General features: G+C 40.8%; 1 protein-coding gene across 1 annotated transcript in view; it reads left to right on the forward strand.

The window, feature by feature from the left end:
• The window catches only part of GSK3B (glycogen synthase kinase 3 beta), a 138,304-nt gene that overhangs the window by 81,351 nt on the left and 30,765 nt on the right, over positions 1-26,188 (forward strand). The window contains exons 4-7 of the mRNA XM_042811018.1: positions 9,010-9,120; positions 12,072-12,202; positions 14,078-14,184; positions 21,471-21,568. Coding sequence (XP_042666952.1) covers positions 9,010-9,120; positions 12,072-12,202; positions 14,078-14,184; positions 21,471-21,568 — 447 coding nt within the window. The remainder of the gene's footprint in view (positions 1-9,009; positions 9,121-12,071; positions 12,203-14,077; positions 14,185-21,470; positions 21,569-26,188) is intronic.

Below are 26,188 nucleotides of genomic sequence, written 5' to 3' on the forward strand. Positions count from 1 at the left end.
CTTTTTTTTCCCTGAGGCTTTATGAGATGACTGATAGTAGAGCACTGACTTCTGTCACTGTACTGTGCTTTTTGGTGGTCTAAAACCCTGTAATTAAGAATAGTAGAAAGAAGTAGAGGGGAGGAAAGAACAACTAACTGGTACATTGATTTGTGAAGTGTTCTCTTTACAGAAGTAGCAGCGAGTCTTTTCCATGTGTAGTTTTGTGATTTCTGATTTTCTGGATATTCCTCGGTGAAAATGGGCATGTTTGTAGGCTAGCCAACTCTGCTGTGTTGGTTGTAGTTTTGGTATTCTGCTTTATGGTATGGTCTTGAACAAGAGAACCAGTTTGGGCAGCTCAAGGAGATCAGACCATATTAGGAAGTCACACTTTGTTTGATTTTGGTTCCTTTTCCTTAATTTCAAGGACTGCTTTGTGTGTAGCATGATAGATAAATGTAAATGTTGTCGTGAAGCATGGAGTAGTCTTGCAGCCTGCCCTATTTAGGTTTCAGCAGCGCAGAGCTTTTGAACCATGCTCTAAGTTAGAGTGGATCTGAATAGACTGAATACTACTCCCGTTGGCTTCTGTGCTGCGAGTATTTCCCAATGTTTTGTAGCCCAAACTAACTTCTTAGATCAATGGCTGCTGAATTAAACTGTTCAGCCTGGTAAAACCTGAAACAAGAGTTCCTAATCTACATTCTTTTTCCTCTGTATTTCTGGTTTGGATACTTTTGATGGTATTTCCTAACTGTCAGGCTTTCCTGTGTGGATGTTTGAGTGTTTGGATCCATGTCCAAAAGAGGGAGAGGGGTCACTGGAAAGATTTCTTCATGCATCAAATTGTATAAAAGTAAACTAAATACTGGTTTTGTTGGGCAATTGCATCTCTGGTTATGTAGCTTTTTTTCTTGTCAAGGTAGCTTATTATTCAGAGTCATCAAAGTGTATTTGAAAGATCATAAATATGCAATGTGCTCACTCTTTTCTGGAGGCTGAGCTGGCCCATCTGCATCTTTTAATTGATCTTTAATCTTATTTAGCCTTAGTGTAACAGCTTGCAGCTGAAAGTCCATGCAAACTCAGGGTAGAAATTTTCTCCCATAGGCTGAGGTTTAAAATTAATGTGCAGGGCATATTGCGCAGCAGTTTGTAGGTGTGGCTGAGTGCATGTCTCAAATGTGCTTTGGCAGCAAGTTACTAAGCTACAAAGAAGAAATTTGGAAGAAGGGAGTGACTGGCTGATTGGAAAGTTTGGGCCTTGCTGAACAGCTGTTATTTCTCTAGGTTCACATCCCTACTAGGGAGAGGCGCATCCTCACCTTCAGAGGCATGAACATCACCGTCCTTTCTTGCAGAAATGACAAAAAAACAACACCTTGGTTTTGTGCAGTATTCACAAATGATAGAGCCTCGAGTCCGACTGCAAATAGACAGAGACTGTGTGAATGCTTTTCACCAGCCCAATCAAGTGCTGAAGGGCTGTTGCTACAGATGAGTTTAGTCATTATGATCCATTTAATCCTTGGCAGATCTGCTGTGCTGTCAACAAAGGAACAATTAATGCCAATTATTATGAGTTCGTGATGTTGGTATCGTTAGTCCTTGCCTAAGGCTGGCCACACTTGTTTCAAAAAGGGCACCAGCCATCAGATAATGATTATCAGTTACTGCTGCTAGGGCTAGCAACATGCTGGGAATTTCCTCAGCTATACCTAGGAGCAGTCTCTGGTTTTGAGTAGATTTTGTTGTTAGAAATTGCAGTTATGCCCCTCTGCAGCAGGGCTTTGCAGTAGGCAGCAGAATCCTCAGTGTGGACAGTGCCTGCTGTGGAAATGGGAAGCTCTGATTTCACTGGGTCTATTAAAAGTCCATTATGCCTGGTGAGTCACTTTTATCTTCTCAGATCATTCTTCCACCAGTTCTAGCCGTTCCTCGCAGCTGGGCTTGTTCAGCCTGGAGAAAAGAAGGCTAGGAGGTGACCTTGCAGCCTTCCAGTACCTAAAGGGAGCCTACAAACAGGATGGGAATCAACTCTTTGAAAGGGTAGATAACAGTAGGACAAGGGGAAATGGTTTTAAGTTGAAGGAGGAAAGATTCAGGTTAGATATCAGATGGAAGTTTTTTGCCAAGAGAGTGGTGAGGTGCTGGAACAGGCTGCCCAGAGAGGTTGTGGATGCACCATCCCTGGAGGTATTCAAGGCCAGGTTGGATGGGGCCCTGAGAAGCCTGGTCTAGTATTAGGTTTGGAGGTTGGAGCTTGATGATCCTTGAGGTCCCTTCCAAGGCATACTGTGATTCTTTGATTCTCTTTCTCATGGCAAGGTAGGTATGCAGGACAGCTCAGTCAGCCCAACTTTCTCCACTAATTTCCATCTATCTACAGATTTGTTGCCAGCCTGCAGCATAATGTCTAAAGATGTGATTCAAATGGCCACGGATCACTTGTGTTAAAGATCACAAATCAATTCCACCTTTCAGATATTGGGTGGCTCCTTCCATCTTCATAGAAATATTTATCCTTGGAATTAAAACAAAAATCCTAAGGACTTCACAGGGTGTGGAATAAACAAGATAGGCAGGGACTCCCAAATGGTCTTCAGGCAGGACTTTTTTCCTTAATGTTGTCATCTTATGTGGGAAAAACCATGACAGAAAACTTTCAATGGAGGGAGGAAGTGTTGCCTTAGAACACAAGACTTAGAACATCACCTAAATGTAGTCTCTTCAAATGATTCAACAACTACTTTAGAGTCAGACCTAGGTAAGATCTTAAATGTGAATTATATTGATTGGCCTGATTTCTGTTGTTATACTGCCATTACAGCTGATCTGGTAGGCATCTCCTGCCTCAGAGTGTATCTTGCTGAAGGATAGTATTATAGGCCAGTTTGGGAATTTTCTGACAGACAGATGTGGGAACAGAAAGCATGGGACCCACATAATTTCTGAAATTCTGTCATAGAATCACGAAGTTGGAAAGGACCTGCAAGATCATTTAGTTATACCATCTTCCCATCACCATTGCTGCCACAAGCACTAAACTGTATCTTGTAGCTCCTCATCCAGACGCCTCTTGAACACCGCCAGGGGTGATGTCTCCACCACCTCCCTGGGCAGCCATTCCAGTGCCTGACCACTCTCTGAGAGAAATAGTTCTTCCTTACGTCTAACCTAAACCTCCTCTGGTACAATTTGTTGCCATTTCATCGAGTTCTGTTTGTTGCCTGGGAGAAGAGGCCAAACCCCTCCTCATCACAGCCTCCCTTCAGGAAGTTGTAGAGTGCAATAAGGTCCTCCCTGAGCCTCCTCTTCTCCACACTGAACAATCCCAGCTCCCTCAGCCGCTCCTCATAAGACTTGTGCTCCAGACCCCTCACCAGTTTCGTTGCCCTTCTCTGGACACGTTCCAGAGCCTCAATGTCTTTCTTGTAGTGAGGGGCCCAAGACAACACAATACAGCCTCACCAGTGCTGAGTACAGGGGGCTGATCACCTCCCTGCTCCTGCTGGCCACACCATTTCTAATGCAGGCCAGGATGCCATTGGCGCTCTTGGCCACCTGGGCACATTGTCAGCTCATGTTCAGCCGAGCATCAACCAACACCCCCAGGTCCTTCTCTTCTTCACTCTCATCCAGCCACTCAGCCCCAAGCCTATAGCACTGCATGGGGCTGTTGTGGCCAAAGTGCAGGACCCAGCACTTGGCCTTGTTAAACCTCATCCCATTCACCTCAGCCCAGCGGTCCAGCCTATCCAGATCCCTCTGCAGGGCCTCCCTACCCTCAGCAGATCGACACCACCTCCCAGCTTGGTGTCACCTGCAAACTTACTGAGGGTGCACTCAATCCCCTCATCTAGGTCATCAATAAAGATATTAAAGAAGATATGCCCCGGTACCCTTGGGGGACACCACTTGAAACAGGTCGTCAGCTGGACTTAACTCCATTCACCACGACCCGCTGGGCATGGCCTCTAGCCAGTTCCTTACCCAAAGAATGGTATACCTGTCCTTAGGCGCTGAGGGAATAATACCTAGTAATTGTGATGCTAATAAAAATAGAGGTGTATTTCTGAAATGTGGTTGCAAACTGCAAGTACAGACATGCTCATGTGGCCACTGGATGTCACCATTCCTTCATCTAAAAAAGGGCAATTCCAGCATTTTTTGCATTTAAGGATTTTTCCAGAATGTCATGGCTACCAAGTAGTTAGAGTAGGAAGCCTGAAATTTCTTGCTTTGTCTATGAAAGCTGCTCCAAAGGCTTTGTATCTTTAAAGTAGTATGGCAGCATTTAAGATAAGAGGAGAAAGGTGTGTCTCTTACTCTGCTTGGAAAGAGCGGGTGAAGTATGTGCTGGTTGTAGCTGTAAGAAAAGGTAAATCAGTCCTTCAGAGTGTAGTTCTGTGTTTAGGATTTCTGAATGCAGAGTTAGTTTAAGAAACTCTTGTGTTGTTCATTTCTACTCAGCGGTGCTCATACAGTTGATCATCTGAAAACTATCTCAGAGAAATGAGTTGGGATTTGAAAGAAAGAGGAAAATAAGGGAGGGGAGGAAAAAACACCTGGAAACGCCACAATTGCCACCTCACTGTTGCTAACCTGGCTGATGGAGACTGAAATGAGCATGTTCATTGCTCTTTCCGGACACTGACCAGTAAGTTCAGTCACCGTGGAAGACAGAGTAGATAGATTCAGTACTTTTTATTGTATTATGTTACACCCAGGCATTCTCTGTAGAATCAAGGGAGGACTGCCAATTCATGGGAACTTCTGATGACGTCCCAGATATTGATGCATTCTTCAGAATATGCCCTGTGATGTTCTCTTCTTGCCTTCAGCCTGTCCTTTGGCATTTAAGAAACCACTAGTTTCTTAAGATGTGTTTCTGTCATCGCATTGGTGGTGAATAAGGGACTTACTTGCACTGGGACTGAGATGTGTCAATTGCAGTTTTTCATGCACACGTTCCAAATACAGTCTGGGCAATAAGTGGGGGGAAAAAATATTCCAGAAAGCACCTAGAGTTAGTTTAAGTTTGTTGAGAAGGGAGATTCGCAGAGGAGAAATATTCTCTCCCTCCCAGGAACAATCCAGAAGAGCAAACCTTTTAATTCAGTAGCTAATGGTTTATCCTGAACATAGTGAATTGCCAGCAGGATAGCCTTAAACAGTTTTGCTTTTGTAGCTTGAAGGACAGAAGAGTTTTAAAAGTGGAATTTGTGACTTCCAGAAGCCTTTTATGTGTTTGTAAAACAGAGTTTTTACTTTCACCAGGTCTTCAGCCATGCGGTGTTTAACATTCATGTGCTGGAGAAGTTGTATTGCAGCCTGTTTGATTTCTGATTTCTGACACAAAAGATTCAACAACATTTTGGCTTCTGCATCCTACTCATGCTGCTCACTGTGGCACAGTTTATATTGGTGTTTATTTATGTGAAGTGTTTCCAACTGGAGTGAAATGGTGCTTCAGTTATTGGTTCTTGAGAGATACGGACTGGTTCAGTGACAAGGCCATGGTTATTTTGCTCTGAATCTTTTAAGTGTTCAGAAGCAGCATGTGTCAGCTGAGAATTTATCTGCCAAGTGACAAAAAACAACTTCTAACATTTGACACAATTGACCGTAAACGATTGCAATGCTGAAGTCAAAATCCTAATGGAATGCACTGATCCTGTATTTCAGGATCCAGCTCCTCTGTGCACCCTTTTTTAAAAGAGTATATATAGAACATTACAACCTGAGCAGCAGGCATAGGAAAGTGTTGCTGAACACTTGACCTGTTGAGGAAGGCTAATAATCTCTTCAATCCCAACTTCTGTAGGAAAAAAAAAACCATAATCTTATGTTTGTTTTCTGCAAATGATTTCTATGATGCAGCCTCCTCCAAACCATTCTGGTCTCTGTAGGTATGTGAGATAGGCTCCTGGTGGGTTGGTTACTTTGGCTGATTCCCAGCCCAGCAATTTTGGAACAGTTGTGTGGAAACAAGTCACGTGCAGAATATGTGGTGAGGTCTGAAAAAGGCCTGTAATGGAAAGATAAGCCTTGATCCATTCTCTTGATCCTCAAACAGTTGCCCTCATTTGGTGAGCTCTTTGCGCTAGCCCTGTTTCCTGTTGTACTATATCTGGGTCACTGGAAAAATATGTGTTTAGGAGGAATGCATGAGGTAGGCACACCAGCTTACATCATCCTCAGAGCTTGTCAGGCCATGACTGCTTTCTAGCTCACACTGAACCTTGTTCAGAAAATCCAGATAATTTGGTTGTTATTTTTGTCCCGATCATGCTCGCAGAGAAGGGTTCTTGAAACCTGTTCTCTTAAGTGTTTATCAGATTTGTACTAGGTAACATCAGGAGGAGGTAGGTCAGAACACTCAAATCATCTTTAATTCATGAACATAGCTATTTAGGGCACTTCTGAAGTGTCAGTTGCTTGTGGTAGGAGTGAAGTATGTTGCTTCTTACATAGCTAACACTGTAAGGCTTGCCTTTATAGTTGCATATTAAAGTTTTGGGTGCATCAGACGTGTAGATCTAGGTAACATATTTGCTGGCAGGGGGAAGAGATATTCCTGTTCTATCCTGTGTAGATTTTAACATGTTACATACACAGAAACAGCAGCATTCAAACCCCATGTAGTTTCTTCAAATACTGTGGGTAACATCAAAACTCTTAGGGATTTGATTGGGTGGGTGGCAGATCTCCATCTGCCATAGAAGTGCTTTAATCTTTTTGTGCCTGTGTCACATCGTGCCACTGAAGTAGTCCTCTTTCCAACAGATTGCAAAGTAAGAAATCAAAATGGAGGAGAGAAAAGTAAAACAGATGGTAGGAACTAAACAGAGTTGTTTAATTCGTACAACTCAGTTCTGTGAAGGTTTTAGTGGTAATGTGTTATTTGTATATACCTCCTTTTGCTTGTGCTGTGAGAGGATGATGAAATCACTACAATTCCATTGTTAATCATTTTTTTTTCTGTCAAATCTGTCATGAAGGTCTTTTTGATACATGGAACATGAACCTGCTGAATCAACCTCAGTGGCAGAGAGTTTGGTGCAGTGACTTGTTACACATATGACTGCTGCTCTCTAAGAGGTTGAGCAGTCTATGCATTCATCAAGTTGTATCTACACTGAATCAAGCGTATCCTCATTTTCAAGAGACTGTTTTCTCTTTTGGTATATACAGCTTGGCCTACGATGCATACGTTAACGTAAATTTTTTGGAGAATATGTTGTATTACTAATAATACCATGAAAATTCTGTCCCAAATAGATGTTGTGTTGGATTTGTGTCAACTGGAAGTGAAGGACAAAAAAACATTTGCTGCAGAAGGGAAAGTGCTGAAGTACAAGTAGGACGAGTTTTTCATGTGATTGCACACCTGTGGAGTTCTAGAGCCATTTGGTGTTGCCTTTGGTGTTCGTCCCTCGGTGTCCATGTTCTGGCTTGTTCCCCAGGTTCCATGATGCTTTGACCCAGTTCTCAGGACAGGGGTGGGAGGCCCCAGGACAGGCAGGTTTTCTGGTGCTCCTTTTCCTTCTCTATGTTGCACAATTCCAATAAGAGCAGACGCAAGCCAGTGGGTCATCAGCACTCGCATAGCACGGGTGCTGTTACTGCTGTTGTTTAAGCAACAGTACTTAAAGGAGAATATCTTTTTGTAGGGAAGAGTGTTGTGAGCAGGGCCTTGCATGGTGACTTGGCCTGTTAGGAGCCATTGGTGAGAGCTACTGAGATGTGAAAGTACCAGTGTTTATTGTCCACTAACGATGACCATAGACTTTGCACATCAGGTATTTGAGGTGTTACCACAAAATGTTTACGTCCCCAGCAAGATCCCGGCTACTTGCTCAGACAGAACATGGTGAGAGTGCACACCACGCTGTGCTCTAAGTCATTAGGTAACAGTAGTTATTAAATTGAAGCTGAATGAGGTTTGTTTTGAAATTGAGCAGTGTTAAGATCAATAGGCAGTGGGCCTACTGACAAGCTGAATACGTAGGAGCACTGTAGCATCATCCATGTAGAGTCTCTCCATCTCACCTTTTCCTGTAGAAAAGCACTGCAAGCACAGAAGTATACCTCTGCTTAATTCAACTGGCTTTCAAATGTAGTCTTTTAGGTTGATATAATTAATGGGGGGGGGTGTATAATTAAATGTATTTGCAGCCCTGATGCTTCGCACAGAAGACTGCATTAAAATATCAGAAGTCTTTTTAAGACCTGTTTTACCACTGAAATAATCCCATCCCCAATTAGACACTATGTGATTACAGTACTATGTCATTTAATTCTCCTTTGTTCCTTCTTTCCTTTGCTAACAAACTCTGTGACAAAGTACCTTATTATAAAGCTACTTTTGTTGTTTCTCAGTATTACATTCACTCAAACCTCTAACTTAATTCCAGATGTTAGAAATGCAGACTCAAGAATCATTTTTATTTTGTTCTGTTTTACTGGAATTAGTTTGTAGGCTTAAATTGGACAAAACTGGGGCGTTAAAATGCTTATTTAACAAAATGGCCATGAATATTAACGCTGGCTCGCTGTCTATGAATGGATAGCAGTAATCAGTTATAATTACTAATCTCTTAATTGTTAGGAATTCACTAAGATTAAAGCAACATTTCCAAAATATATGGCGTTTTAAAACTTTTTAAATATGTATTTGTATGGTATGAGTTTGGGAATTCTAAGTTTGCCCTTGAGTTTCCCCAGGGAAAGAGACTAATATTTCAAGGTGGTGTCCCATAATGAAAATAATAATGAATGGACAGCATTGTCCTTATTTATAATTAGAAGATACATTACGGTTGAGGCCATATAGAGTAGTGTGACCTTAAACATAAGTTTGACTTAGATATTAGAGTACGGTGCTAAGCCGAAAGGGAAGACAATTTGCTGGCACACTTACTAAAGATGTTTCTCAACCTGTCAGGTTTTTTTGAATGCCTTTATTGTTCTTCATGCTTCAAGATAATTATTGATTTAATTTTTTCTTCTATTCTCTTTCAGAAAGATGAAGTGTACCTCAACTTGGTGCTGGACTATGTTCCTGAAACAGTATACAGAGTTGCCAGACATTATAGTCGGGCCAAACAAACACTCCCTATGATTTATGTCAAGGTAGGTAACTAATAACTGTGGTTAGATGAAGAGGTATATTATAGGAATGAACTCTCTGAATACCTGTTTTCTCACATAATTAGTTTTCTGAAGTTTTTAGAAGTATGTGTGTCTTGAGGCAAGAAACAAAAAAGATCAGAAGATGTATTTGTTAGAGTGAAGGAAGAGTAGAGGCAGGAGGGTTAACTTTCTTTCAGCACCTGATTTCTCACTTTACAGAAATGTCAGAACGGTTAAGGGGAGGTCTGGGAAGTGTGGGGTGTTTTGTTTTCATATAGCTTAGAGTCTGACCAGGTAGATTCCCAGCTTCAGCTTTCAGAGATGATGATGACAAAGTAGTACAAAGGTCAAGAATTTAAAGAGAATGTCAGGAAGAATGCTATTCTCTTATGTGTTATCTTCTTCCTTTGCCTGGTAACTAGGTAAGAGCTCTTGTGCCTCTGATAAAGGAATGAAAGGTGTGCTTTTGTCCCCTTCCCTATATATGGAGCTCACTGCTTTTACCACTTGCGTTGAAGAGTGGGAGATGTTTTTATGCACATTTTAGCCTCAAAACCTCAATTTAGCTGTCTTTATCTTTTATTGTCCTTTGTACAGTAGTTAAAGATGAATAAAGCTTCATTTTTTGTCTAGTATGGGACCCATCTGGGTCTCATAATTCTATTTCGTTTATTGTGGTGACCACAATTTGCATGCTAATGAATGGTCGTGGAATCAGAGTATTGGAAGAGATCACTGAGTCCAGTGTTGTTAACTTGAGTTTAACTTGTTAACATTACACACAGATAACATAAAATTGAAATGAGCAAAAAGTTTCTGATTTATATTGATTTCTAAAGGCTCATCTTTAAATGCCTAATGCTTAACATTAGGGTGGGCTGAAGAGTACCTTTTAATTTGATTGAAAAAATGAATGTTGCAAAAAGTAATTATTCTAATAACAAAGTGTATGATTACCCAGTATACCAAAACTGTAAATTAAGTGTCTTGGCAATAGCCAGCACTGTTCCCTGTTTTTAAGAAAGCACAGGATATTAACATTCAGCAGTAAGAATTTCTACTGCAAGGTAATTCCTGTGCTTGGCCTGTTGGTGGAACAATATGTCCTCAGGTTATAAGTGCCACAAAACTTGTTAGCCTAGCTTTTGATAAATTATCCATTTATTTTTGTTTTAATTGCTGTCAATTATGACAACTTTGAAAAAATGGTCTGTAAGTATCCTGTGAGAGAGAATTCTCCTTCACCCATTTCATCTTCCTTGATATTTGGCACTTCCCTTTCCATGTAGCCAAGAAGTCTGTTCTTACCTTGTTTTTCTGACAAGGCAAGCCTATTTCAGCCTTATGTTTTAAAAGAGACTTTGATGGCATTAGAACTTTTGCAAGTGGAAGATAGCTTGGCAATCAGATCGTACCCATTTGTTCACTTTTGATTGATATGTAGGAAGGCAGAGAGCTCCTCTTTCCTAGGTAACGAAGAAACTGCTCATACAACTACAAGAATATTTCCTAATAATCTTTTTGTTAGTTTTTATTAGCAGCCTCTAACATTCTGTAATACATTTGTGGAAGTTCTGGATTTGTTGTATTGAGATGGAGGGCATACTTCATGAACACTGCATGCATTGACTTGACTCGCCAACTCAGAGCAATCTTCCAAATTATTTTGCAATACACTTGCACAATAAGTACCTGCCATGTCCAGAACAGACAATTCAGAAAATGTTTGTTTGTTTACTTTTCTTTGTGCAGGTATCTGGTTTTGAAAAAACAAATGTGGCAACTGAAAACATAGAGCCGGTAGTCAGACGATTCTTTTCTTTGTGTCTGCTTGTATCTTCCCTGCCAAAAACAAAAAGAAAAAAAAAAAAAAAGAAAAAAAAAAGGCAGTGGGGGGAATGTAAATACAAAGATAATGTTGAAAGTGAAGCAAACATGAGTTGATACCAACGTCTAGCGATTGCACCTGGTTTTACAGACCACTAAAGCTGATGCAGGGAGAATGAGCCCATGAAAATGGGAAGGTGCAACACTAGAGCAATTTCCAGCCTATAGGCTCGTTACACATCATTGGAATGATTTTGGAAAACCTGAGGGACACAAGAAAGCTATGAAATAACCTGTCTGCCTGTTAAGCCTTGGTTTTCCCCATGTCTTAATGACTGTCTGTGCTATACAGCTCTAATTGTGTCCAGCAGCTCCTTATTCCTTGCAGCCAAATATGTGGACAGCCTTGCCTTACCCCGTCATTTCGCCATGGCAGGTTCTCAGCTTGCTGTGTTCTTTATTGCTTAAAAGTTGGCCAGCCTTGGAAGGGGGAACACAGCAAACTCGCTGTTAGCAGACTTGTTTGCCTTGCCTCATACAAAATTGTCTTCAGTTGGCCTCTCTTTTTGCCTGGAGGTTTGAAATTAGAAAGAGTCTGCCCCTTGACTAGAACAAGCCAGGAGATTTGTTCAGGTGTCAGGCTGAAACACTACCATATTCCTTGGACAGCATTTCATATCCTATTAATAACTTCCTTTGCTAAAGGGTTTTTCTTTTTTACTAACCTGGAATACCTCATTTCTGTGAAGAAGCTGATTTATAAAGTAAATGCAGACTTTTATTTTCTATATGTTTTCTGTGACTACCATCATTGTTTGCTCTGTGGTTATTTATATATATTGGAAAGCTGGCACAATTATTTCTTTGGAATTGTGCTCATTTTCAAAAGGGCAATCTGAACCTCATGTGGACATTGTGAACTTATGTGACAAAGAGGAAGATGTGCCAGTTCCTGGGCTTTCCCTGTCTCCACAGGACTGACCTAAATTCATTAGGGCCTTTTTAGTTTTTTTCTTTATTTTGACTGGTTCTGTTTTTTACTCTAATAGAGTTACATGTTAATTGAGTTGTTTAGCTTGTTTTGGCTGGGAAAGCATACCTTACCCTATATTTCTGTGTTCTAGTTGTACATGTATCAGCTGTTCCGGAGTTTAGCCTATATCCATTCCTTTGGGATCTGCCACCGGGATATAAAACCACAAAACCTCTTGCTGGACCCTGATACAGCTGTCCTTAAACTCTGCGACTTCGGAAGGTAAGCTTGTTTATGGCCTGAAGCCTGGGGAGTCAGATTTATTTCAAAACAAATCTGGTGAAATTTTGCAGAGGAACTCTTGTGTTCCTCTGAAGTTTATTGCTTGTAGTTTTTAGATGGAGAAATTAACATCAGAGTGTTTTCTTTTTAAAATGAGCTCATAAGAAAAAAAGAGAAGGAACTGGTGAAGGGTGTCAAATAGGAAACAAAATTCAAGCCTGTTATTTGTGCAGATTAAATAATAATAATAAAAAAGTAAATAAGCCATTGATAGGGAAAATACTGTGCCATGGAGAAATAATGCTGAACAGTAGGGTAAAGCGTGTGGAAGAAAGGATAGGCAGAGTGACATAGTAACCTGAAAAGGCTAATGCTACCTTATTAGTCTATTTATGTTGGTCTGCTGATTCATCTAATATTTCAAATACTGTAGAGGATCAAGTTCAGCAGCAGCAATTCTGATTGCAGATAGTGGACACCTGTATCCTAGTTTCCAGTGGCATATTTTTTCCAGTTCTGTTCAAGTGATTCAGTTGAACAAGTGAGTCCAGCCCTGATCTAGAAAGTAAAACTGACACAGAAGTTCTAGATATCCACGCTGAGAAAGGAAACTGATTTGTTCCTGAAGTTCAGTCTTCAGATTGTGCTGTAACTTTGCAGACTAAAATAGCCAGGTCATACATGTGAGAGGTCACTGAAATTGCTGTTGCTAAATTTGCTTGCCTGTAGTGAGTGGGAATGTCAGATGGTGATTACTCAAGCAGTGCATCGTCACGCCTCATGGTTTGGGAATCTCCTTCCTAGTTCTACATCACAAACAATGGAGCAAAATAGGAATCACACTTAAACTTGAAATAACAGTGCATAAACAGGTTGTACCTCTAGCTGTTAGAAATCTGAATTGTTAATTGTAGTTTCTGTATCAGAAAGCTGTAGGCAAAACTGAGACTTTTTAAAACCATCTAATTGGGTGTTGGGAACTCTTCCTTCTCTCAGAGGCTCAGTGTTGGATTTGGCTGGGATTTGTTGCCACTTAGTGGAATGTATTGTGCTTCCAAAAGAGCAGGTTGATTTCCACATCCTTGCTATCAAAAGCTTGGTATTAATTAAGAAAGAAATATAACATAGACTCATGTTCCAGAAGTAACGTGCTGTTGTGTTTCTAAAGAAACTCGCTGTTATGGTTGTGGCAGTACTGCATGTTAGATGCTTTGTGGCGGTGTAAATCTAGCAACTGCAAAGGTGAATAAAGATACAGGTGTGATTTTTGTATTTGAAGAATGTGCATTAGACAAAGTACCTAAAACTAAATTCACTGTGTTCACTTCTATATGAAGCCTTCATGTTTATCTCAGACTAATAACATGTGCCTGCACCAGCAAACTTGTTTTTACCTTTGTCTTCGTGCCCACTTAGCCTCATGACACACTCCCTTAAACAGCAAAAAGCCAGAATATTATGCAAGCTTAAGAAAATAAGAGTAGTAATAGGAAGTACTCTGTTCTGGTGAGTACCCAGGGGTTTTGAACCTTGAAAGGTGGCTACATCTGGCTGAGCTGTATACTGTCATCTTCGACTTTGTACGCAAGCTTTTCAACACATCAAACTTTCCAGACAACTGCCAACCAAAATCCTGACTCTGTTTATCCTCCAAATTCTAGTCAGCATTTCCTTTGCTGTGTCTACTGTAAAGTAGCTGCCTGGTGGGCTGATTTCACAATAAATCAAGTCTGTGCCTTGTGTCAGCTTGGAACACAGTAATTTAGCGTTTAGGACTCGGGGGTGGTGAGGAGTGCTAAGGTTTAATACTGGTCTGCATTAAAATACACTGAAGCTTTTTGTTTCTAAAATATTATTGATTTGTTTCCATTTCAGTGCAAAACAGCTGGTTCGTGGAGAACCTAACGTTTCATACATCTGCTCTCGGTACTACAGGGCACCAGAGTTGATCTTTGGAGCCACCGATTATACCTCCAGTATAGGTATGTGTATGTATTTGTTGAAGTCTGTACCAGCTGCATGGGTTTTTATTCTGTAGTTAAGAGTAAAGGATTGCAAGAGGCAGAATTTTGTTGTAAATGGGCAGACACCACTTAGCAAAGTACACATCTTTTGGGGGGCTGTTGCAATTTCTACACTTCTTGAGATTTTGATGTCAATTATATAATTAAAATGATGCTTGTTCGTCTTTAGTCTGGGATGAAATCTGATTCAAAAAAAAAACATTTTCAAGTTTTCCAGGTAGTTTTGCTGTTCAATTTAAAAGTAGGTACAAGAGAGAGATAAAACTAAAAAGTATTTGATGACTTAACTATAAAGAAGGGCTATATAAAGAATATAAGCTATTATCCTGCTTCTGGTATGTTGTGATTTAGACCCAAATAATTTTGTAGCTTGTTTGCTTGGCTTTCAGTGAAGTGTTTTTAGTGGGAGAGGAAATGCGGGGTGATGTTTGGCTTTAAACTCTCTTGGTAGGTTTAACATAACATATATGGCAGTGTTTCAGATTCTGCTAATTAATTCTGTTAACATTTTTTGTCCCTTACTCATTAATTGTCAACGTGAATAAGACCTTTTTTTTTTTTTTTTTTTTTTTTTTTTTTTTTAAATACTGGGCATTCAGCTGCATTGTGGAAATGCTAGGGAAGCTGAAGGTTTAGGCAGAGGACAGAAAATAACCAGGTGTGCATACAGCAGTCACAGAAAGTTGCTCAAGGTGAGCAGCAATGTTGTTGTGAGTCACTTCATCAGGTTTTTAGTCAGGGTACTCCCTGGGCTCTTTCTGAAGCCTGGTGCTGAGATTTTATCTTGCTTACGGTCTTGAGTAGTACAGGCTAGGTTTAATAGGTTCGAAAGGATACAGAGGTCATGAACAAGTCTTGAAAAAATAAGCTTGTAACTCGCTCAAGTGTATTTAAAGGCAGTAAGCTCAAACTAGTGTTAAAATCATTGGCTGTGTCATTTCACATGTTCAGTTCTTTGAAAATAGAAGTATTTCTAAAGACTTACTTCCTCTCGTTGTTTTTTTCCCCGTTACTTATTCTCCAGAATCATATTACAGCAACACTCACGTTGAGATATATATACACATTCATATATATATAAAAGGCGGGGGGGGGGGGTGGGGAGGGGAGGCAGGACCAACCAGAAGTTGGGGAAAAGTAATGGCACAGTAAAGATAAACACATATCTCCCCTGGTACGAAAAGATGCAGGAGCAGGAGTCTGGAGAGAGTAATGATCCGTAAAGATAAAGTGGCAGAGTTTCTCTAATGGTTAGCCAAGCCAATAGTGGCAGTCTCAGCCTTCCTTTTGCTCTTGGGTACATCGGCTCCCACACTTTACTATTCAGTATGCTGATTCAGCCTCACTTTGTCTAGAGACTTCATTTTGGCTGGGTTAGCTTTCTGCAGTGTTAATGAGTTGAATCAACATTACTGTGCAGTCTGATAAGCTCTGGGGCACAGGTAAAAGCAAAGTGGCAGGAGCTTGAGAGTGAGGGCAGGCAGCTGATCCCAGCTGACATATTTTTGCCATCTGAGAGCTAATAGGTTGACTCAGCTGTGTTATCAGAGTGCACTGAGACAACTTGTTTCAGGGGATAACTACATAAAACAAATATTTAGGTCACCAGAAGGGACTGCTTTATAGATAAGTCTATGGAATGTTGCTGGCTCCAACCGTATAATGACTTTAATCTTGCCTTTTTTGCAGGAACTTTTATTTTGTTACCTGCTTGTCTCTATAATAATTCTAATAAAAAATAAACTTGCCAAATACCATCATGATTTTAGACCGCTGTGGTTCAGACTTTCTCATACACAAAAAAACCCACCTCTATCACCTGAAAATCTTCTAAATAAATCAGCTGAGGTAAAACTTGCACAGAATAGTTTGAAAACGAAATTCAGCAAATCCTTCTTTCCCTTTCCTCCTTGATCTTTCTTCAACGTAATCTTTGCATTTGGGAGTTGAGAAGTAATAAAATGCTTTCAGAAACTATTTTTGCAGTTCCCAGCACTCTGGGATGCTTCTGCATCCTGGAAGTCAGAACAGAAATGTAAACTGGCATTGTAATTTCTGGGATCTTATTTTATCAAAACATGTGAGTTAGATGGGTCTTTTGGATTATATTTTTAAAATAACTGAAACTGGGGGTAGTGTTTGCAGCTTTCATACTGGGTTGGTGACGTAGATTAATGTATGATAACATCAGTGGCATCAAAATCTAATGCAGTTAACACCTCAGTATGTGTCATCTTGCAGACCTGGAACTACTATTAAAATAACAAGCTGGGAAATAACCTGTTCAGGCTTCTGAATAGTTGCTGTTGCCAGTTAGTTACTAAAACCAGGCCTGTAGCAGCATTCTTACTGCATACTTTCAAAAGATTTTTCGATGGCAGGAACACAAGCATTCATGTCAGTTAAAATCTGCAGAACTTGGGGCTTCATTCACCTTTGACTATGAATTTTATGGGTGTGTCTGTGAGGCTAAGGATAGCAGGCAGTTTTGTTCTGAAGCTAACTAGTAGAAGCATCTGTTTTTGTGCAAATGGAGCCCTTCTGCTGCCCCTACAGAAAGTTTTAGCTGGAACTTCCTCCTTGCAGGTCCATGTGCGCTGCTGTCCCAGGGTATGCTGTCTGCATGTTGCCTGGCTGCTGCCAGCTGAAAACGTGGGATTGCTGCCCGCATTCCCCTTGAATGTCCTGAGACAAACACAGGCAGGCTCTGGAGTAGGGCTGGGTGCAGATAGTTGTTACTTCATGATTCTGCTTTATGAAAAGAAGGACCACAGTCAAGTTTTACCTGGAGAATGTGTTTTTTACTAGGTTGGGAGATGGGGAAAAGGAGTGCTCGTCAGAAAACATGGTGCTTCTGGTTAATGAGGGTGCCCTGGTCTCCAGCACGTTTTCTCCTTTATGGCTCTAGCAGGCATTGAGAGCATTCCAGAGGCAACATTTATAGCTGCTGTCAGGGAAGGATCAATCTGTACAGCCCTATCACTGGCTTCTGCTGAGCTGTCCAAAAATAAGTGTCACAAAGTTATTCATTCACTTTCCTAGCAAGTGCTAGAACTGAAGACGTGAGAAGTTCATCTCCTTCAGAGCAGAATTTCCCAGAGGCACATGCAGCAACGGTGTCTCCTAATTTCTTGGGAAAGAACCATCGTGGGCTGTGTCCCAAGTCTGTTGCCTCAGAGCAGTGAAAAGGATTTGCTCTCTCTCTCTCTATCTAAGGCAGTGATTCCCATTGCTGAAACTAAGCATGGATGTTGAAGACCAGTTCTCTCACCTGTGATTGCTGTTTCATCTCTTCATTGCAGAGAAAAGGTGCCTGTGATTTCCTAACCGTTTCAGGCTTTGGCCTTACTCTACCTCATGTAGGCTGTGGATCTGTGCTGAGCAGATGTGCAAGACTTGCATTTGACATAGCAACACATGCCCATTATCCCAGATTTTGTTCTCATTCTGACGTTCTAAAAAGCATTCCAAAAAAAACTAGCAGTGAAAAGCATTTTATGCTCTGGCATTTGGCAAGTAGAAGCTGCTGATTTTACAACCTCCTAGGGCTACTGTTCCGACTCTATTTTTTCCCTGCTGGTTTGTACGGATGATTGGCTTCCAGAGAAACAGTTCTGAGATGGAGGAAGTCCATCAGGTCAGATCAGAGGATGCTGGGACAGAGCTCACTATAGGAAGAAAAAAGCGTAGGAGAGTTTCAGATGGAGGGAAAATTCTTAGTTTCCACTGAATTGATGAGAGCAGGCAAATATTTTTTCTTTCTTCGTGCCCTCTAAATAACGAGTTAGGGAAGGTGGTGTATAGCACAATGACCACTGCTGCGATGATGAGAGCCAGAGTCAAAACTTCTCAGTTTCTTCTTGAATTTTTGTTAGCAGAGTTCTATAAACACCTTAGGAAAATTGTTTTGTTGCCATCCCTACTTCAAGCTGCTAAAGTTGGCTGCAGATCTCTGGCTTTAAATGAGAATACTTAGAAGATTTTTTCATTTCCTTGAAGTGGGAACATTGCCCAGGTCCAAACTTGGAAGAGAGTGAAATGATGCTCCTGGAAAAAGAATTGTGCATTTCAGTGCGTCTCTTGTACATGCTGATTAATTTATAGTATTAGCAACTAAAATAAAGGAAAATGAAATAGGTTTGTAAGAAGTTATTAAATCACCCGATCTTACAGACTTCCTAGCACAAAGAGCAACGGATTTGTTTCCAGTCGATTCGCTGTGTCTGCTGGATTCCCCCATCACAAATACCATAAGGATTCCACAGATTTCCCCAGCTGCTTCCTTGTGACCTGCATCCTTTCTATTCTTTCGCTCTGCAGTGCCCTCAGCTTCTTCCTGCATGCTGCCGTCAGCTGCTTGTGCATCCTCTGGCTTGTCTGCAGCTGCAGTATGTTCCTGGGCCAAGCAAGTCCTGCAGGGCTGAGCTTCTTCCCACAGCAGCAGTGCTGCTGCTTGCTGTCCTCTCTGTTTTCCCGAAACTGAAATGGCTTTGATGCTTCAACCTTTAAGACTTGTCAGAAATTTGCTGGTGGAGTGGGAAGACATTGAAGGAGACTGGAGAAGGATAAAAGCACAAAGCCAGTGTCATGGAGAAGCCAGACCAGAAGGTTAATTAAGACGATTTTATGAAGCCCTAATCTAATTCAAAAAAATAATGCTGATTTAGGTTCCAGATCTCAAAAGGAACAGAGTTCTGAATGCAAAATTACACAAAACAAAACTGGCATTTAAATGTGTTCTGTCTTTTCCTTTCAATATATTGTTCTTTTTTAGTCCAAAATAAATCTCAAAATAGTCAGTAACCATTATAGCTTTGGGAGTACCTTTTTTTGTATGTTCAGTGGAAAAATCTTCAGTTTCTCAATACCCCTTACAGTGCCTTTAAATAGACTTCTAGGTTTCAGTTCTGGGCTTAGTACATTTAATCTATTTCTTTGCTACTTCTGAAGAAATCTGCTGTCTTTTGGTCTGCTGTTTAAGTTCCTGTAAATGCAGCTACCTATTTGGAAGGCTCTTTGTATGTATGGATAAGTCATACATTCTTTTCATCATTTTCTTGTATGTTTCAGTCTGATGGCCATAGCTATCAGTTAGCAGTCATTCAGAAGCCAACACAATGTGTTGTTCTTTGCCTGTTGTCGTCTTCATGTCCCAGAAGAGATCTTGGCACCTTGGTGGCTTTCTACTAAATATTGCTAAAAATACAAAAAGTGTCTGATTTTTCCTTATTTTTTCATCCTTATTGATGATCGAGATGGGAGAATTGAGTGCACTTTCAGTAAGATTGCAGATGGCATCAAGCTGGGGGGAAATGTCAATATGTCTGATGGTAGAAAGGCCCTAAAGAGGGACCTGGACAGGCTGGATATGTGGGCTGAGGCTGAGGGATGAAGTTCAAGAAGACCAGTCGTTGCGTCCTGCACTTTGATCACAACAACATTGGGCAACACTACAGGGTTGGGGCAGAGTGCTGGAAAGCTGTGTGGAAGAAAAGGATCTGGAGGGTGTTGCTTGACGCTCAACTGGACGTGAGCCAGCAGCGTGCCCCGGTGACTGAGAAGGTCAAGGACATCCTGGCTTGTGTTGGGAATAGTAGGGCCAGAAGGAGGGGGAGGTGATCATCCTCCTGTACTCAGCTCTGGTGAGGCCGCACCTCAGGTACTGCATTCAGTTATGGGCCTTGCAGTGTAAGAAAGACATTGAGGCCCTGGAGCATATCCAGAAACTGTGGAGGCTGGGACACACATCTTGTGAGGAATTGGCTGAGGGGATGGGGGTTGCTCAGTCTGGAGAGGAGAAGACTTGGGGGAGAACTTACCACTCTACAGTGCCCTGAAAGGAAGTTGTGACAAGGCGGGGATTGGCTTTTTCTTCCAGGAAACTGCTGACAGGACAAGAGAGAATGGCCTCAAGTTACAGCAGGGAAGATTCAGATTGGATATTGGAAACATTTCTTCCCATAAAGAAAAGAAAGAGGCGTTAGAACAGGTGGTCCCGGGAAGTGATGGAGTCACTGTCTCTGGAGGTGCTTTAAGCAAAGGGTAGATGTAGTACTCAGGGACATAGTTTAGTGGGCGGTGTTGGTGATGGGTGGATGGTTGGACTAGATAATCTTAGAGGTCTTTTCCAACCTTAATGATTTTGTGATTCTGTTATTACTGCTTGTTGAAATTCAATATTTAAACATGGGTTACTTCCAGTACCATCTGCGTTTTAAGTTGCTACGTTTTGGGATGAGTACTGTTGCAATATCTGGACTATGGCATTATGAAAAAATGCATCCATTTGATGTTGGAATTATTTTAACAGCTGCAGTAATCAGCAGTGTTTTTTGCCTACTGTATGTTTGGATAAAACTGTATTTTTCCTGAGAGAAGGGGAAAATACTTCAATATTAACCCTCTTTCTGTGATATAGGAAGGAAAGGGTTATTCCCACTTCCATATGATTGCATTACCAACCTTGAATTCCTGCATGCACTCTTACTGTTGTTGCACTGAACTGCCTCATTTGTATATAAGATGTCCCTATAATAGATGAAGATTGTCTTCACATAAGGGAATAGCTGATTGTAGCTAGATGTGGTTTTTAGTATATGAATGAAAATGAATTGGCAGATGTTGTTGACCCAGGCCCTGCAGTGCTGTTGTCCTGTGAAGTTTGAAAATGGAAGTGGGAGGAAGATTAGATCTTGATGTGAATGAGAGGCTATCTCCTAGGTCCCATAATAATTAGATTCTGCCGGATACTAGTAATATTTGCAGTATTGGCTTATCTGTTAATATGTATATATACTTTTAATACATGGGATGAAAAAATAGTCTATTCAACATTCAGGAACTGCAAAATCATCAGCTGTTATGATGGTACCTATGCATAGTTCACCAAGAACATTATTAAAGAAGAGCATAAGGCTGGGAAGTTCTTAATTTTCACATGGCAAATATTTGTTTCTTCTTCCTATGTGGTTAGGTTTTAATGTAAATATACGATGATGTTAACATTATTTTCCAGTTCCCATTGTCTTGTGGTTTGACTTACACAATACGTGCCCCCTATTGCTGTGTGCCACACATAATTGTTTGCTAGATGTATATTAGAGGAATATGTATATTTTTTTGTTATGATATAGTATGAGACGTGGCAAGTAGTAGAGTAAAACTACTTATTTTTTTAATATAAATGAACAAATACAAACATTTTACTTAAACCTTTCCTACCCTCTGCTTTTTTCCCCTTTTAGATGTGTGGTCAGCGGGCTGTGTATTGGCTGAACTGTTACTAGGACAACCAATCTTCCCAGGTGACAGTGGTGTGGATCAGTTGGTGGAAATAATCAAGGTATGGAATTTTAAGTTTTTTTTTCAATTCCATGGGAATTAAAATGAAAACGATCATTGTTAAAGCTTGGCAACTTACATGCTGATACTATTGTACAAAGTTTTGCCTGTAAACTTTGATTGAAAAAATTATTCATGCATTTCTGAGAACTTGATACTCTTTGTTTGCCCATCTTGAAATCAGGCAAGATGGCTCTATCTTTTAATTATACAGCTCTTTTTCCTCTTACAGGTTTGCACTTTCAGCGTGGTTGGAAATGCTGCTTACATACTGAGCCAATATTTATTAATATATGATTCTAATTCTTTAAGAATCTACCTCTTTTCTTTGTTGCATGCAGTTAGTACTTAGCTTTGAAAACAGTATTGTTGAGTGTCTTTGTGCCAGGTTCTTCACATATGTAGCGTTCTTTTCTTCCTCCTTCCTGCCAGCTCTTTGAGCTGAGAGGTGAAAATGGGTACTCCTTTTTGCAGACAGAAGAGCAGGACCTAATTAAATGTAGAGCAAAAATACTTTCCAGCTGAAAAGTCTTATTTTTGAAGCGAGGAAGACCTCATGTTTCTAAATGCATGACAATTGCGTATTGCTTATGCTTAAACACATCTTGATTGATTTCATTTGGTAAGCTGTTAATATTCTTTGATTCTCAAATTAGAAGGATGGAACAGTAATTCATAGCTTACATAGTTGGGACCTGTTTTCCCAGAATCTGTCCAGTTTCAGCTTTGTTACCTTCAAAATGATTCTTTCCCTAGTTTAACTCCCTCCTTGTTCAACTTCTGCAATGAAAGAGGCAAGGTTTCCAATGAGTGTGTAATTCCTCTAGATGCATCTGTACTGTGCTCTTAGTAAGATGGCAACATTTCAGAGGAGATGTTGTGCATGCATGCCATTTTTTGTGTATTATTGCTGTCTTTGTACCTCTTCTATCACAGTGTCTGACACCGGCCAGTACCAAGCTGTCATCCTTCTGTATGAGGAACATTAGCTGGGGAGGCTCAGGGTTTCTGTGGCTGGCAGTACAGTCCCACTCGTGTGTGCCCCGACCTTTCCAGGCTCTCACCATGTCTCCTCCAGCCTTTGGCTGTGTAAATTTAGCTTCTGCTACAGTGGTTTTGTGTCTGTCCTGCTGGAAGTCCTTCAGCCCGCTTCTTTCCTCCAGAGGCCTCTTGCATCTCCTTCTCCTATGACTTCCTTGCTTTTTTAACGTTGTCTTTCTGCCCAGTGTATCTCAAGCTCAGCAGGTTCACATAGTGTCAGTTTACATGGGAAACACCATTGGAAAACTAGAACTGCTGTCCCAAGTAGAGCTGATGATGCCATGAGTGAGAATTTTCTCCTTTTGAAAAGTGTCTTGGAGCGGTGCAGTTCTTTCCATTGCAGTTCTTTCCATTGCACCTCTTTTGTGAGATTTAAAACAGTCTGTAAACATGTCAGGTTGCTAGAGTTCCCATGGAATTTGTGCAATAAACTGTGCTACTTGCCTTCAGATATTTGCAGAAAAAACCCTGTTTTCAATTCTTGATTAATACCTGCAATCCCAAGAAACTACACCTAAATGAGTTTTTGTAGAAACTACTTTTTATATCACGATGAAAGCCCTGTAAGTCCTTCCGTAATTCAGTCAGGAAACTGAGAGTAGAGAGGCCTTATCAGCAAAACCACAGTGCTCTGCAATTGCTTCAGCTTTCACAATATGAAAGTAAAATAATAAAGGAAAAAGATGCCCCTTTATTATTGAGGTGCTTGCCAGGCAGAGATCGTCATTTTGTTCAAAGTTTTTTAGAAGCTGCTTTTGTTACTTAGGCATTTTCAGTTCTGCAATTCTGAGGGTAAGCAACTATAAACCAATAGTTTTGTAGCGTATATGTGCTGTGGTTGTGATAATTTGGCTTCGTTTATGCTTGTCTGACAGTGTATTGAAGCAAAGGAATAAAAAACTGTTGATGGCCTGCATACCACCAGCTACAGCTTTTTAAAATGTTGCTACCATGATTTATGGTAATTCTTATTGACCAATTCACAGAACCATAAAATACCCAGAGTTGGAAGGGACCCTCAGAGATGATCGAGTTCAATTTATAACTGAATATATAGTGCTGGCAAACTCATGTTATGTCTAATAACAGCCAAAGGATTGTACTGTATAAAGGCTTGAAAAATCAGTAAGTTATAGCTGGGCGTGATGATGTTCACCTCAGCAGAGACAAATTTCTGAATAATTTCTTTGAACAAAGAAATAGTAATTCTGAATGATCATCCAAACCTGTGTTTGTTTTGGTTTTTTTTCTTGTCCTGTTATACATGTAGCCCTCTGCATACAAAAATTAAGTAAAACAGCTTAAATGTAGGAATAGCTCAATTTTATAGTGAGCCTAGTCTGTTCATTTAAAAGGCTACAGTACTGAGAATGTTTTAGCAAAGTCTGAAAGAACAAACACTAAATCTTAGAGTAGTAGTTATTAAAATGTGTTCACTAAGTCCTTAAAATACAATGGAAAATGTGGACTTGAATTGGGTAGGTGCCACGAATAATTTTCTGACAAATACTTGTTATGTAGACAACACAGATTCTCAAGGCCACAATGGAAGGAAAAATTAATGTAAACTGCAGAACTGTACTGTTTTTCAGTACTTCTGCATATGACGTGTTGTGCATTTTGTGTTAGCTATATATATTCATAAAAGCATTGGCAAAAGGCTGACGTGAGAATACAGAGGGAATTGCAGCTGGGGATAGTGCAGCCTCCAAAGTGTGAGACATTAGGCTATTGAAGACTTTGTTTAGAATAGGATTCATTTAATATTGTGGTTTTTTTTTTTTTTTTTTTTTTAATATATTTGGCATACACCTCTTCCATTTGCAGCCCTTAAAGTATTACTATTTAAAACTTTTATTGTAACATGGACTTATCTTAGTGCCAGCTGGCTGTAAAAGAAGCAGAACGTATGGGGTTACCAATTGTGGGGAATCTCTCATGAGACCCCATGTTGAACATTGCGTCCAGATACTCCAAAATGAGAAGGGCGTGAACCTGTTGGAGCAGGTCCAGAGGAGGCCTTGAGGATGCTCAAAGGGCTGGAGAACCTCTTTTGTGAGGGCAGGCAGAGGGAGCTGGCATTGTTCAGCCTGGAGACAGCTGTGAGGAGGACTTACGAGGCCTTTCAGTATCTGAAGGGGGCCTGCAGGGAAGCTGGGACGAGCGCTTTGTCAGGGTGCACAGTGATAGGCAGGGGGAATGGTTTTAATTGGCAAGAGGGTAGGTTTGTATTAGCCGCTAGGAAGAAAGTCCTTACTCGGAGCTCATTGCCTAGGGAAGCTACGGGTGCCCCATCCTCGCAGGTATTCAAGACCAGGGTGGATGGGCAACCTGATCTGGTGGATGGCAATCCTGCCAATGGCAGGGAGTTGGAACTTAGGGTTGGAACCTTTATTTTTAGTTTCTTTTTCTCTTGTTTGTATTTCTTCAGTCTTTCTGTATTAGTACTTCCTTCTTTCCTTCTTTCTTTTGTATTTCTTTGGTCTTTCTGTCTAGGAGAGAGATCTTCAACAACTTACCTTTGAGAAAATGATGCTCAGTGCGTCAAAATACTGCCTCGGAGCTGGAAAAAAAAAATCTGAAGAAATAATTATCTAATTACATTCTTCTTGAATTCTTACATTGTTTCTGGAGAGAAATTATATGATGTGCTTTTTCCAAGGTTTTGTCTTGGATGGTGACTTGTCATTATTTTTAGTCCTTGCAGACTATTCCAAATGTTAGGTTATCCTGTTGCTGGAAATATCTCAAGTAGGTAACCAGATACATTAATTTTAATTTTGAGTGACAGCTTCTTTGGAAATGTGCTAGTTCCTGACACAAACACAGTGGCACTGCAGGCACAGCAGTGGTCATGGTAGAGAAATTACATCTGAGTACTGCACCTGAGAGAGCAGTGGTGTGGGTCCCTTTGCCGTGGGAAAGGTGCAGCTGCTCTTGTCAGCAGCTCAGGAGGGTTGCAGTTTGCACCTGACTAGAATCCATTATACAAGCAGGATATTGCTGAATACAGCTCAGAGAAGAGCTCTCAGCCTGCAAGAGGGAATTTTTAGAGGGCGCAATCAATGTAGGCTCCTGTGCGACTCCCTCTCCTTGTGCTCACAGCTAGGAATGTAACTGTGGTGCCTGCAGGATGGCTATGCCTGCTGTGGAAGCTTGGAGAGGTAAATCCTGCTCCTCCCACACTCTGGAGAGCACTGAAAACTGGCTGGAGTGTTTTCCCAGGCTGACTTATCTTCAACCGCAGCTCCCACAGAAAGGGATTAGGCAGTACTCCCCATGCAAAAAGGAAATTTCTGAAGCATTATAGTTTTCTTTCTAAGATACATACTTAAGTGCGTATTTATCTTTTGAGGGATTTTATTTAGCTGCTTCTCTCTGCTCTGCTCAAAACAGGAAATAAATCTTTGTCAGAGGAATGAAATGGCAGTACTCACATGAGCCATCCTGGCGTGCTGGGAGGACAGCATCCGCCAATCTGCTTTTCATTGACTTTACCATAAATATTTTTTCCCTGTCTGCACTGTTGTTTCAAGCGTGGTGTGCAATGACCAACTTCTGATAACCGTAACAAACAGTT

The sequence above is a fragment of the Centrocercus urophasianus genome, unplaced genomic scaffold, assembly GCF_019232065.1.
Source record: "Centrocercus urophasianus isolate 14NV4802_14NV808 unplaced genomic scaffold, USGS_Curo_1.0 seq_12, whole genome shotgun sequence".
In the NCBI taxonomy this organism is placed as follows: Eukaryota; Metazoa; Chordata; class Aves; order Galliformes; family Phasianidae; genus Centrocercus; species Centrocercus urophasianus.